Genomic DNA, 12,877 nt, shown 5'->3' on the forward strand with positions numbered 1-12,877 from the left:
TAAAACCTCTACTCCTGCTATGAGTGTATATGGTAATCACACAAGACAATGGTGCTCCTAGAGCCGTATCCGGCTTGCCCCGAGAGGCTAAGGGAGACGATGGTCTCTCTCACAGGGCAGCGCCGTAGGTAGGTGAAAGCAATAAGTGTTCGATCGTCCCCGCACGAGAGGGGTAGTGCGGCTTATATAGGCACCGGCACTTTACATATAAGACCCTATAGTCTACCGGCCGGCTTGGCCGGCTTCGGCTTCCGCTCCTTCCCGAGGCGGTGACGTCGGGAGCCGTTGAGGCGTCGTGGCCTGTCCCATCCGGCTGCCCGGGTCAGCGGTATGGAGAGGAGGTGTCTCTCGCCGCCGTCAGCCACCGTAGCCCGTACGGCGCGTCGTAAGCCATGATGGCCTGTCCGGCGCGTGGCACTATTGCTCCACGCGGCCCCGCGCTTACGGAGGATGAAGTCAGCGTGGACTTTGGGAACCCGGATCACCAACCCGGTTCCTTCCAAGGCAAGACTCGCCAGCCTCGAGTCGGTCCGAGGTACGCACTCCCGCCGGATATGGCTTGTAGAAGCCGGCCCAACTACAAGCATTGGCGGCCGTAGCCAGGCCGACTAGGACCTAGAGCCAGCCGGCTTCCGGACCAGCCGGCCACGGCGCCAGCCGGCTGCTCCTCAGCCGGCCTTTGCCGCGAGCCGGTCAGTGGCCAGCCGGCTGCTCCGCGTCCATTGCCCTACCCGGGGTCTTCCCCCCGACAATCTCCTTCGTCTCTTCGGGATTCGTTCTATATGGCGCCCTATTGGGCAGCGATGCTCCGGGGATCAAGTCAATTTGATGCTCAATACCTCGCAATGGTGGAAGTCCCGCGGGTACCTCGTCCGGAAACACGTCGCCAAATTCCTGCAAAACATTAGAAACACCAAGAGGAAGAGGGGTCATGTCGTTAGAAACCAAAACCGTACCCCTGTACAAGAGCACAAGAGGCATGGCTGAAGGATCCTCACTAAATTCTCTCATGTCTTCTTTGGTGGCTAATGAGACTAAGGAATTCACTCTCTCACTTTTCGTTATATCACTCACAACATTACAATTCTCTCGCCTATCTAATGAAGCATCCTCCAAGTTGACTTCAACTTTCTGATGAGACTCATTGACAATTTGCTCGTGGTGTCATAGGCTGTAAATTAATTTTCTTGCCCTTGAACTCCAAGTGATATGTATTAGCACGGCCATTGTGTTGCACATAACGGTCATAGAGCCAAGGCCGTCCCAATAGTAAGTGACACACCGTCATAGGAACGACATAAAAATCAATGCAATCCTTATACGGTCCAATAGCAAACTCAACACGCACCATGTGGTTTACCTTCATCTCACCATTGTCGCTCAACCACTGAATATAGTATGGATGCGGGTGCGGTAGATACTTCAACTTCATCTTGGTACACAGCTCCTTGCTTGCTAAATTGCGGCAACTCCCGCCATCAATAATGACCTTGCAAGCCTTGTCAGGACCAACTAAAGCCTTTGTTTGGAACAAATTGCAGCGCTGAGTAGATGCACTAGGCAACACATTAAGAGCATGCTGCGACACAACAATGGTGCGAGCATCAGACGGATATGCATCTTCACCATCGTTGTCATAGTCATCATCTTCTCGGAGCATTAGGATCAACATCATCTCCAGCCTCGTATTCATTGTCCTCATTGATAATCATGACTTTGCGGTTAGGACAATCTCTCTTGAAGTGACCCTTGCCACCACATGTATGACAAACCATATCACGGTTACGCGCAAGTAGACACATTAGAGCCACTCGTACTTGCAGCAGATTCGGACTTCTTTGTGTTAGACACATTGGAGACCGGCTTACTAGGCGGAGTAGAGTAAGGTGCAGAGCGCGTCGAAGGCGCCGGCACCGAAGATGGTGCCGCGCGGGGTGTGAAACGCCCAGCTCCTGTAGCTCGACCTTTGATCTTTGCTTCGTCAGCCAACTGTGATTCAGCTTCTCTTGCATGATGTAACAATTGATTCATATTGGTGTAGCTGTAGTGACGAACAATGCCTTTGATATCATACTTCAAACCGTTGAGGAAACGCTGCATTGTCATCTCGAGAGACTCACGGACACGGCCACGCTGCATAAGCATCTCCATCTCCATGTAGTATTCATCCACGAGCTCTTCACACCTTGTCTCAATAGAGTCAGCTTATCATATATATTCCGCAAGTAATTTGTAGGCACAAAGCGATAAGTCATCGCCTCCTTCATGGCACGCCATGTGCGTATAGGTTGCTCACCATCCTCTTCTCGGTTACGAACAAAAGCATCCCACCAACGCAAAGTGTAGCCATCAAATTCGGAAGAAGCAAGCTTGATCTTCCGATCTTCAGTATAATGTGGATGTAAGCTCCACAACTTCTCAATCTTGAGCTCCCAAGTGAGGTATTCTTCAACATCAGCTCCTCCTTCAAACTTGGGTATCGAAAACTTGGGTTTACCCAACCCATCTTCCTCATCTTGTCCACGACCATTGCAGCCAAGTGGAGCCCAACCGCGAGGACGATTACCACGTGGCGCATCACGAGCATTGTGTGCGTCATCTTGAAGCTCGGGATCTTCGTCATCTTCTTGTTGTTGTTGCGCGGTCAAATTCTCAACAGCTAAACGCAAATCAGCAAGACTGCGTTGTACATCCGTCATTTGATCTTGCATTGTAGTGACGGTCACATGAGTAGCATCCAGCTTTTGGGAGATCTCTTCAATCTTCCCATTAAGCACATCGTCCTGAGCGCGGAATTCACGTCGCATCTCATTACGAAGAGCCTCATACTCCCTCCATGTGATGATATCGGCAGCACTCTTGTTTTCCTGGTTAACAAGTTTATGATCACTAGCAGACATCGTTAGTAGATTAGTGCACTAAATCAAAAATATATGGTGGTACTCTCACAACTCACTCAAAACTGATAAGAAAAGGAGATCTTACCGTTCCAAAGTAAAATTAGTGTTGCTTACCACTTGTAGTAACAACTAGTGCACGGATGTAGCAAAGCGAATATCAAGGGTATAAGAACAAATCACACGACAAAGCAGGGTATATGTGGGGCTGTAGGTAGGCTACCTATTTGCACCAATAACAAGCTCTAGCGCTGACCGTAGACAACCAATGATACTCACACAAGGCGATATAATGGGGCAATGCAACTATATGTAGGAAAGGTTGCAATGCTCTAGAGAGACACTAGCAAAGCTCAACGAGACAGGCACAAGATTGCTCAACTACGGGTGCAGTAAAGTAAACTTAGGCCTTCACTTGATTCAACTAGCACTTCACTTTTCTTTTTGGATTTTTCTTTTTGTATAACACACGCAGCTATGTAGCTCTTTTTGCTTCTTTTCAATTGTCTCTTTTTTTTGATTTTCTGACACAACTCCTTGATAACACGGCCAACAGAAATATGCAAAGCACCGATAACCTAACGAGCAGCCTGTCGAGCGGTAAAACTAGTCTCTTCTGGAGAAGTTCCTAGTTACTTTATATCGAAAGGCTGTGTCTATGGTTGGGAACAAGCACACTGTACGCTATGTGGACTCGGAGTAAAAACAACTGACACTAGACGACAAAGTAACACAAGATGATAGAGTAAGCTCAAACCTTAAAATACTAGATGGAAAGAAAAGATACGCAAAAACAACTACGAAAAGCAACTAAAACTTGAAATTAGTGCAATCTAAGGCTATGGAAAACCCTAACCCTAACTTTTATGGCTTTTTCTGGATAGGAAAACACTCACAACTCAACTATGGGGTGGATTGTGGATGGCTTACCGAGGAAAACTGGAAATCTGATACCAAGATGATATGGGGTGGCCCGATCTTCTCAGTAAGCAACGGTGGTGATGATGATCACGGGGTGATGGCAGCGGAGAAACACGACGATGAAGTGAATGATAACTTGTATGACGCAACGAGATCTCTCGATTGGTCCCTGTCGCCAATGCAACAGCTCTCAACCCTGCAAGATATTCGCAACTTCACACACTTGCGCAAGTAGCCGCCGACCATGAAGCGATAAGTTGCAACCGTCTAATTCCCAATGGAACAGCAGATCACACAAGACTTTTTCAGGACCTAATCAATATCAAGCAATATGGTGTAGGGATTCAATAGTTTTGCTAGAGCAAACAACTAAGAACTAGGGTTTATCTGAAACGTGGTCTAAAGCAGCTAGGGGGGCGTCCTGGGCACTTAAATAGGCGTCCGGGACGACTTTGGTCGAAAAGATACAAGAATAACCGACCCAGAATAGATCTGGTCGAGACAGACTCGGACGAATCCGGTCTGGAATCCGGTCAACCGGGCCAGGGACCGGGTCGGCCGGTCTGGCATCCGGTCAACCGGTCGGCAACCGGAAAGTTCGCAAAATTCGTCCGGTTGGGTTCCGGTACGATGCATCCGGTTGGCGACCGGTCAACCGGGCCAGGGACCGGACTGGCCGGTCTGGAGGCCGGTCTAACCGGGCGCTGGACCGGCCTGGACGTCGACTTCTCCTTTCGTGCATGCCTCCCGCTCCTCCCTCGCACGTCCATGAGATATCTTCATGTCCAGCTTCACGTCCATCTTGACGTCCGTCTTCATGTACAGCTGCTCCTCTACACCTCGTGCGATGCTCGTCTCCTCTTGATACCTGATGATACATAAGTAATAGGACTTAGGCAGTATAAAGTTTTCATCAATCAAAGTACCGTTTAGAAACAAGTTCACCTGTTGTTTAAGTAGCTTCGCACGAGCCCTTGTAATTGGTGCAATCCGAACTTCATTGGACTTGAGCTTCACAGCAGGTTCATCTTCATTTATCAATGACGGAGGTAGTGGTGTAGTAGGGATGTCCTCATCAAGATGAGTCTAGAACATAATAAATGACACAATGGACAAAACCACATGTACTACTCCCTCCATACCGGATTAGAAGGCAAATTTTCGATTTGGAGAGTAACCGTTTTATTAGGCAAATCTTGCAATTAACTCCCGTAATTAAGCTGGTGCATGCGCGTGGGCCTGCCTCCTAAAATTCCTCCGGTCCTTTCCTTTCCTTTCATATGGTGTGAATGGTGTGGTGCATGCCGTGTACCCACGGTGTGAAACGGAACAGGTACTCGCGCATGGGCCTCAACCGGATGGTTCGGCTCCTAACCCAAATTAGCAGATAGATTAGCGGCGCTATTTGAAGCCAATCATAGCCTACCTTGATCCCGCTGCTATTGGAGATTTGCCTTCTAATCCGGTATGGAGGAAGTATCACTATGGAGGTAGTAACATATGTTACCACTAAGTTACTCCCCACTATAACAGGTTGCAATAGGTTACCGTATCAGTAGGCTATGAAGTGTGGATACTTCGCTTTTTCTGTCGTACCAGTATCAGCTTGGATACGGGATACTGCCAGGATACTTCCCGATACGTACACATGAGGGATAATTAAGGGATACTCAAGCGATACTCAAGGGTACTTGAGCCAGCCACCTTCCACTCAACTTATACCGTTGATCCTTCCACTCCACCCCAACCCCATTGAATGATGGTGACCGATGTGTCTTCTTCCTCCTTCTCCTATCCCCTTTGGACATCTTCATCCATGGCTCCACCTACCATTGATTTTGATCTTTGAATTCATTCAGATAAGCAATGACTAGTGCTAGTATGTTTCCATCAAACAGACCTTCGATTGGGAGCTCGAGCTGGAGCATGTACAACGGTAAGAACTACAGGAAATGCAGCCCAACTATAGCTATTCATCGTGTGATTTCTAGAGATGAATTTCAATTCTTTAATTGTTGAAATATCTATGTTGGATGTGGAAGAGAATATCCACCTCCATGTTAATCCTACAAGGAATGTTTGTTTTCTGTATTTTTTAAAACTATTTACATATATATGAAATGTATCTCTCCTTTGCATGGGAATGGTAGGTGTGCCGTTAGGTATATTAAACAGCGTTAAACACGTGTCGATCATATAATACATGTGTAGCTACCCTCCTTTGCAGCAGACAATTTTCGTTTTGATAAAATGTCATATTTCAGTATCCCGTATCACGTATCGGATATGTATCCAAGTATCTGTGCTTCCTATAGTATAGTGATAATTAAGGGATAAATGGTGGCTGCTTGAGGGCAAACTTCCTAGCTGTCTATAGGGCCTACCTCCTTTATCATTGATCGGTCATTTAGGGGCTTAGCTGGTGATTCTATAGCTTTGTCGGTCTGTCTCCGCCACTGTTCGGAGGAGTAATGCTATGATTCATACAGAGAGAATCCTAGGGACTGATGCGTCAATCAGTAATATTGTTTGGAGCGCCCATCCCACAAGATAGCGTTATCGCCCTGTAGAAGCAGCGATACTAAAACCAAAGCAAGGCGAGGTGTAGCTCCACGCCGCCTCAACCTGTAGAAACAAGAAGAGATCCTCCATGGAATTAAGCATGGAGCGGCCGCACCCCAGCCCTAGCGGCAAAGGCACGGCCCTACTGCAGCAGGTGGCGAGCGAGGCGAAGAAACAGGTCCGGCTTGCGGTGCCTCTCATCGTGGGATGCCTCCTGCAGAACGTAATCCAGATGATCTCCGTGATGTTCGTGGGGCACCTCGGCGAGCTCGCGCTGGCCAGCGCCTCCATGGCCACCTCATTCGCCATTGTCACCGGCTTCAGCTTTCTGGTACACTGGTTTACTGATACTAGAGCGAGCGAGCTAGCTCCGACTTTGTTGTACTGACGCGCGCGTGTGCAGACTGGAATGTCGTGCAGCCTGGAGACGCTGTGCGGGCAAGCCTTCGGGGCAAGCCAGGACCGCATGCTCGGGGTGTACACGCAGCGGGCAATGGTGGTGCTTGGCCTGGCGAGCGTCCCGATCGCCGTGGTGTGGGCGAACACGGGCTGGATCCTGCTCCGGCTGGGGCAGGACCCGGAGATCGCGGCGGGCGCCGGGCTGTACATCCGGTGGATGCTCCCGTCGCTGCTCTTCTATGGGTGGCTGCAGTGCCACGTCCGGTTCCTGCAGACGCAGAAGATCGTGGTGCCGATGATGGTCAGCTCCGGCGTCACCGCGGCCATCCACGTGCTGGTGTGCTGGGCGCTGGTGTACAAGCTGGGCATGGGGATCAAGGGAGCGGCGGTGGCTAATGCCATCTCCTTCCTCGTCAACGTATCCATACTCGCCCTCTACGTCAGGCTCTCCACGTCCTGCAAGACCACCTGGACGGGGTTCTCCTGCGAGGCGTTCCACGACATCCCAGCCTTCTTGAAGCTCGCTGTCCCATCTGCGATGATGGTCTGGTGAGTGAGCACTACTCTAGTGGTGCTACTGATCGATCGAGCTGCTTCATCAACGACGCCTGCAATTCTCTGAATAAGCCTGCTTCGATTTGCAGCATGGAGTGGTGGTCGTTCGAGGTCATGGTGCTACTTGGTGGCCTTCTACCTAATCCCAAACTCTCCACGGCCGTGCTCTCCATCTGGTAAGTACAATATACTCCCTACTAGCTAGTTGTCTTTTTTTTTTTTGCTAAATCAAATAACGTTCGTTCATAGATGCTCTCTTCTTCGTGTGATTGATTGATCTCGATCGCTCCTTGCTGAATCTCTGATCCTATCCTACACCTGCAGCTTGAACACCAATTCCATAGTGTGTACGGTCCCGAACGGACTCTCTTCCTCCATAAGGTCAGCCTCTTCTTTTCAGTTTTTCAAGATCCACTCACAATCCTCGCTACCGGAAAATTTGTCATTGTTGTGTACACAGTTGTTTGCCGAGTGTATATTCGTGCGGAACACGGCAAAGAGAACAAAGAAACACACGGAAAATTAAGAGAAACTTTGCCTAGCATGATGAATGACTAAATGTACCACCCCATTATGCATCTGCAGCACGCGCGTGTCCAACGAGCTCGGAGCGGGGCGACCTCGCGCAGCCCTTCTGGCTGCCCGTGTTGTCATGCTGTTGGCATTTCTGGTAGGAACTTCGGAAGGCATTCTCTTGATCCTAGTGCGAAACCTGTTGGGTCTTGCCTACAGCAAAGACCAGGAGGTTGTTGCCTATGTTGCCAAGATGATGTTCATCTTGGCACCCTCGGTCCTGTTTGACGGCCTCCAGTACGTTCTGTCAGGTAAGTACTGCATGCAGAGACCATGCATATATGATAAGTATATTCTTGGAAAGTACACGTTGACTCCATAAACAGTTTCGTCTTTGGATAGTACAAGTCCAAGTCCTGGTCTCTCCGTTTGCACAGGCCGACATTTTGTTGTCTCAGAGATCCTACATGTGACACATATTGGTAGGGATTTACAGGCATTGTTAGGGGCTGCGGACGACAAAAGATTGGTGCTCTCGTCAACTTCGTTGCATACTATCTCCTTGGTATTCCTGCAGCGCTTGTTTTCACCTTCGTCTGTCATCTGGGCGTACTGGTATTCTATATTCCCTCCTCACCACCTTATATATATTTAACTAATAACAGTAATATTTTGTAACTAACTGGTTTTGAAAATGCTAAACCAGCCTAATGTTTAATAATCATTTCCATCTCCTTTGATCTAAACATATGTGGATCCATGTCTAGGGGCTTTGGTTGGGAATACTCATCGGAATGGTCGCACAGATGTTGTTGCTTCTCGTCATTTCCTTTGGCACCAACAATTGGGAAAAACAAGTAAGCGTAGTTATATATGGTTTAGTCTTCAATTTTGCACACCAAATTCAATCTCTTCTTCCTCACCCATATATTCTTCTGATTGCTAAAAATGTATATGTGTTCAATTATGGTGGTGCCAAGGCAATCGATGCAAAGGACAGAATTTTCACTTCATCGCCAACAAAGCCATGATCAAAGACATCACATAACATCCGCAAGACTTCACGTGTGTTATATTTTGTGATCCAAATTCATAAGAAGGCTAACTTCTGACGAACGGAACGAGACCTGTCGAAGATAGGCTTGGGCCAAAGCGGAGCGGGGTCCAAAGTTAGCCCACAACGTGTTCCAATCTAGGGTTTAACTCCTCCTTGAGACACATTCATTCTTGTAGCATGAATTTCAATAATCTCCCGAACAACAAACAAAACACATGTTGGCGTCAACAACCACTTGGGATAAGAAGTTATACCAACCAAATTCGAGCAAAGCTCAAGCTTGGCAATAAAACTGGTTTCGTCATCATATCAACGTGATTATCATGAGTACTAGTTTACCATGTGCAACGATATCGCAAACTTAATGATACTTGACATCAATGTGCTTTGTCCTCTCATGAAACATTTCATCTTTAGTAAGGTATATGGTATTTTGACTGTCACAAAAAGTTAACCCAAGAATCATCTATACAAAGCCCAGCATACAAAACTTTCAACCAAATAGGCTCTTTGCAAGCTTTAGCAATAGCCATGTATTTTGCATCGATTGCAGATTTAGAAACAACATGTCCTAACGTAGCTTTTCAACTCACAACACATCCACCAATAGTGAACACATAACCTGTGAGGACCTCCTCTTATGCAAATCGGCGGCAAAAGATGAATCAACATAGCCAGCGAGTCCCTCACCGGTTGTGGGACTACCGGCAACCGGGGTGCCACGTCCCTTAAGTTGCTGGGAGCACAGAGTTATCGCTCCGGGAGGAAACTCCGGAGTGAGGCTCCGCGAGGGTCGAGACCATGCAGGACATCAAGCACCTCTCCAAGAGAAGCCGAGAGATGTGTCGAGCCAAAGGAGCCTCGGATACCCATCACACGTGTCGCGCCCCAGAAGGGCATCCAAGGCTACCTTTCCGGACCACCGGACAAACCAAGAAGGCACAGATACATCGTGGCCGAGCTTAAAAGCTCCATCCAGAGGAGGAGAGGTGCCATTGCATATTTAGTGATTAAAGCAGGCTCGACGAGGACCAGAGCGCCAGGCGTTGTCCTTGCCACTTTGGTGCAAGACTGGGTGGACTACACAAACGGCTACTGGAGGCATCATCGACGACCTCATCGCCTGCCATGGATCGGCACTTTAATCGATCATGGACTATGTCCATCCTATAAAGGGTGGGGAAGTTTCCCGCCCATGATTTGGAGATGTGGCAACCCTTCCCCCTCAAGATATTTCGGGGGAAGAGGACCAACTCCTCTATAAAAGGACTAGCCTTGCTAGCGTAGGGGGCGGGGGGCGATCCAGAGTGATCACAAACCCTAGACATATGTACGGTCATCTTCTCCATTGTGACCTGCAATACATCCACCAAAGCATGACGTAGGGGTTTTACCTCTCCGAGGGCCCTGAACCTGGGTAATTGTTGTGTCTCTCTGCAGTGTCAATGTCGTGAGTTCGACGACGTGATCTTGAGTCCCCTGTGTTCGAACCTCTCAGGTTCGGTGATACCCGTGTTTCTTCGCGAACACGAATCTCAGGCACCGGTCTTGCCAAACTTCAAGCAAGCTTTGGATCTGCCACGAAGGTACCTGAAAATCCACTAAAGAACTTTCCAATGATCTTTACCACGATTATCCATGTATCAACTGACCAAACTCATAGCATATGATAAATCAGGAAAAGAACAAATCATGGCATACATCAAGGGACCAATAGCACTAGAATATGGAACTCGTGACATGTACTCAATATCATCATCGGTACTAGGACATTGCAATGATGAAAACTTGAAGTGAGGAGCAAACTAATAGACCTTGCCTCATGCACATTAAACGATGAAGAACTTTCTTAATGTAATTTTGATGATTAAGAAATAACACACTAGATTTTCCGTTCCTTGTAATTTTCATACCTAGTATTGTAACACCCCGACCAACCCTCGGTTGGACCCGTTACCCTGGCAGCTCTCTAGGATCTCTAGACTAGCCACACAGACCAACACATGTCTTTTATGCGCACTTTGTCCTCACTCGTGCGCACCCGGGAACTACTTCCCGGTCGATCGCCCATCCTCAAATTACTCTGGGCCAAGCACACTTAACCTCGGAGTTTTTTGCTAATGAGCATCCGAAAAAGAAGTTGCAACTTGTTAATATGAGTATCCTATCAATCCTATTGAGCCCTGGGCCAGGATGTCACACGCATCCCCCCTTAGAAGATCGACGCCCTTGTCGATCAGCACCAGGCCAGGAACGTCCCCTCTTGGCACACGTATATGCGTCCAGTGCCGGCACATGTGCCATGCCGTGTGCCACGACGGGCCACACCAGCCATGCGCCACATGCTCGAACCCTGACCCGCACACGCCCATGTGACTCCGAAGGTCGGCTCTGATACCAAATGTAACACCCCGACCAACCCCCGGTCGGACCTATTACCCCGGGATGCCCTCTAGGATCTCTAGACTAGCCCCACAGATCAACACATGTCTTTTCTGCGCACTTTGTCCTCACTCGTGCGCACCCGGGAACTACTTCCCGGTCAGTCACCCATCCTCAAATTACTCCGGGCTAAGCACGCTTAACCTCGGAGTTCTTTGCTGATGAGCTTTTGAAAAAGAAGTTGCAACTTGTTAATATGAGTATCCTATCAATCCTATTAAGCCCTAGGCCAGGATGTCACAAGTATTTTCATAGCTGCACCAAGATCCTTAATCTCAAACTCGCTACTTACATGAGACTGTAATGTAGTGATCTCTTTCTTGCTCTTGACTGCAATCAACATATCATCAACATATAACAACAACTATATATGTGATCCATTAACAAACTTGATCTAAATACAGCTATCATACTGAGATCTCAGAAAATCATGTGCAAGCATAAATGAATCAGTCCTTTTGTACCGCTGCCTTGATCATCCTTGGAGGAGCATCACTATCAACCACAACATTTTTTCCTCTTGTAGACTCGGTCTGATCTGGACGAATAAGCATATTCTTGTTCTCATTTCTCAAAATCAATCACGTTTATTGGAAGTATCGAGCTTCATCTTAGAACTTTATGTAAATGTCAGTCGTCCATCATCAATGGCAGATTGCACATGTACAATCATTAGTAGCATGTGTAAAAGAATTGCGCCACTTGCAATAAGCTTTTTTATCCAATTTTTTCACAGATGGTATTACATGGCCTTCTCTAACTCTTAAATTTCCTTGCAGCAACATATCAAATATTTTATAAAAGGTGTAGGTTTCAAAGGAGAACATGCAAAAGGTTTGGACTTAGGTGATTGGACCCATTCGGATACACAAATATCAACTTCATCTTCACTAGCTGAATCATCATCATAATCTAAAGCATTAACCATGTGGTTTTCCTCCTCCTTATTTCTATTATCCTTAAATAAGCTAAATTGTAACTTCTTTAGCTCGGTTCTCCTTTGCGAAATCCTTTTGCAAAACTTGATTAACATCTGAAAATTGTTGCCCTTCTAATTTATCTTTAATATGAGTAAGCAAACCCGAAAAAGCAAGATCAGCTAAATCAGTTTTGGCTATGTTCAAACTAAAACAATGGGTTTTGACATCTCTAAACCTCCTTATGTGATCATGAAGATGATCATTGTATTTTTTGCCTAACCATTGTTAAATCTGGAAGTCAAAGTTTAGTTTCACCGCTATAAAAATACTCATGAAATTTTTGCTCCAATTGTGCTCACGTTGAAATAGAATTAGGAGCAATCGATGTAAACCAAATAAATGCAGTACCAGATAAAGATAAAGGGAATAATTTAACCCTATAAATATCTGATATACCAATCTCACTACATTGCGCTAAAAACTGTCCTACATGCTCAAAAGTGCGTCTACCATCTCCCCCCCCCCCCCCCCCACACAAATTTAACAAATTCTGCAATTCTAAAACCACGAGCATATGGTGTCAAGTCAAAATATTCAAGGTATGATTTTGG

The 12,877-nt window shown here is 47.1% G+C and overlaps 1 protein-coding gene across 2 annotated transcripts; it reads left to right on the forward strand.

Annotated features, from left to right (window-relative positions):
* Positions 1-6,409: 6,409 nt before the first annotated feature.
* On the forward strand, positions 6,410-9,182 carry LOC124654787 (protein DETOXIFICATION 16-like). 2 transcript variants are annotated; one of them, XM_047193773.1, is made up of 8 exons: positions 6,410-6,711; positions 6,784-7,328; positions 7,424-7,510; positions 7,659-7,715; positions 7,920-8,158; positions 8,285-8,462; positions 8,615-8,704; positions 8,828-9,182. In XM_047193773.1, exons 1-8 carry the CDS (start codon positions 6,469-6,471, stop codon positions 8,928-8,930), a joined length of 1,542 nt encoding a protein of 513 aa, XP_047049729.1. In that variant the 5' UTR covers positions 6,410-6,468; the 3' UTR covers positions 8,931-9,182. The 2 variants fall into 2 exon arrangements, with proteins under 2 accessions (XP_047049729.1, XP_047049730.1); XM_047193774.1 differs by having other exon boundaries at positions 8,344-8,462.
* Positions 9,183-12,877: the final 3,695 nt, after the last annotated feature.

The sequence above is a fragment of the Lolium rigidum genome, chromosome 5 (assembly GCF_022539505.1).
Source record: "Lolium rigidum isolate FL_2022 chromosome 5, APGP_CSIRO_Lrig_0.1, whole genome shotgun sequence".
Taxonomy (NCBI): Eukaryota; Viridiplantae; Streptophyta; class Magnoliopsida; order Poales; family Poaceae; genus Lolium; species Lolium rigidum.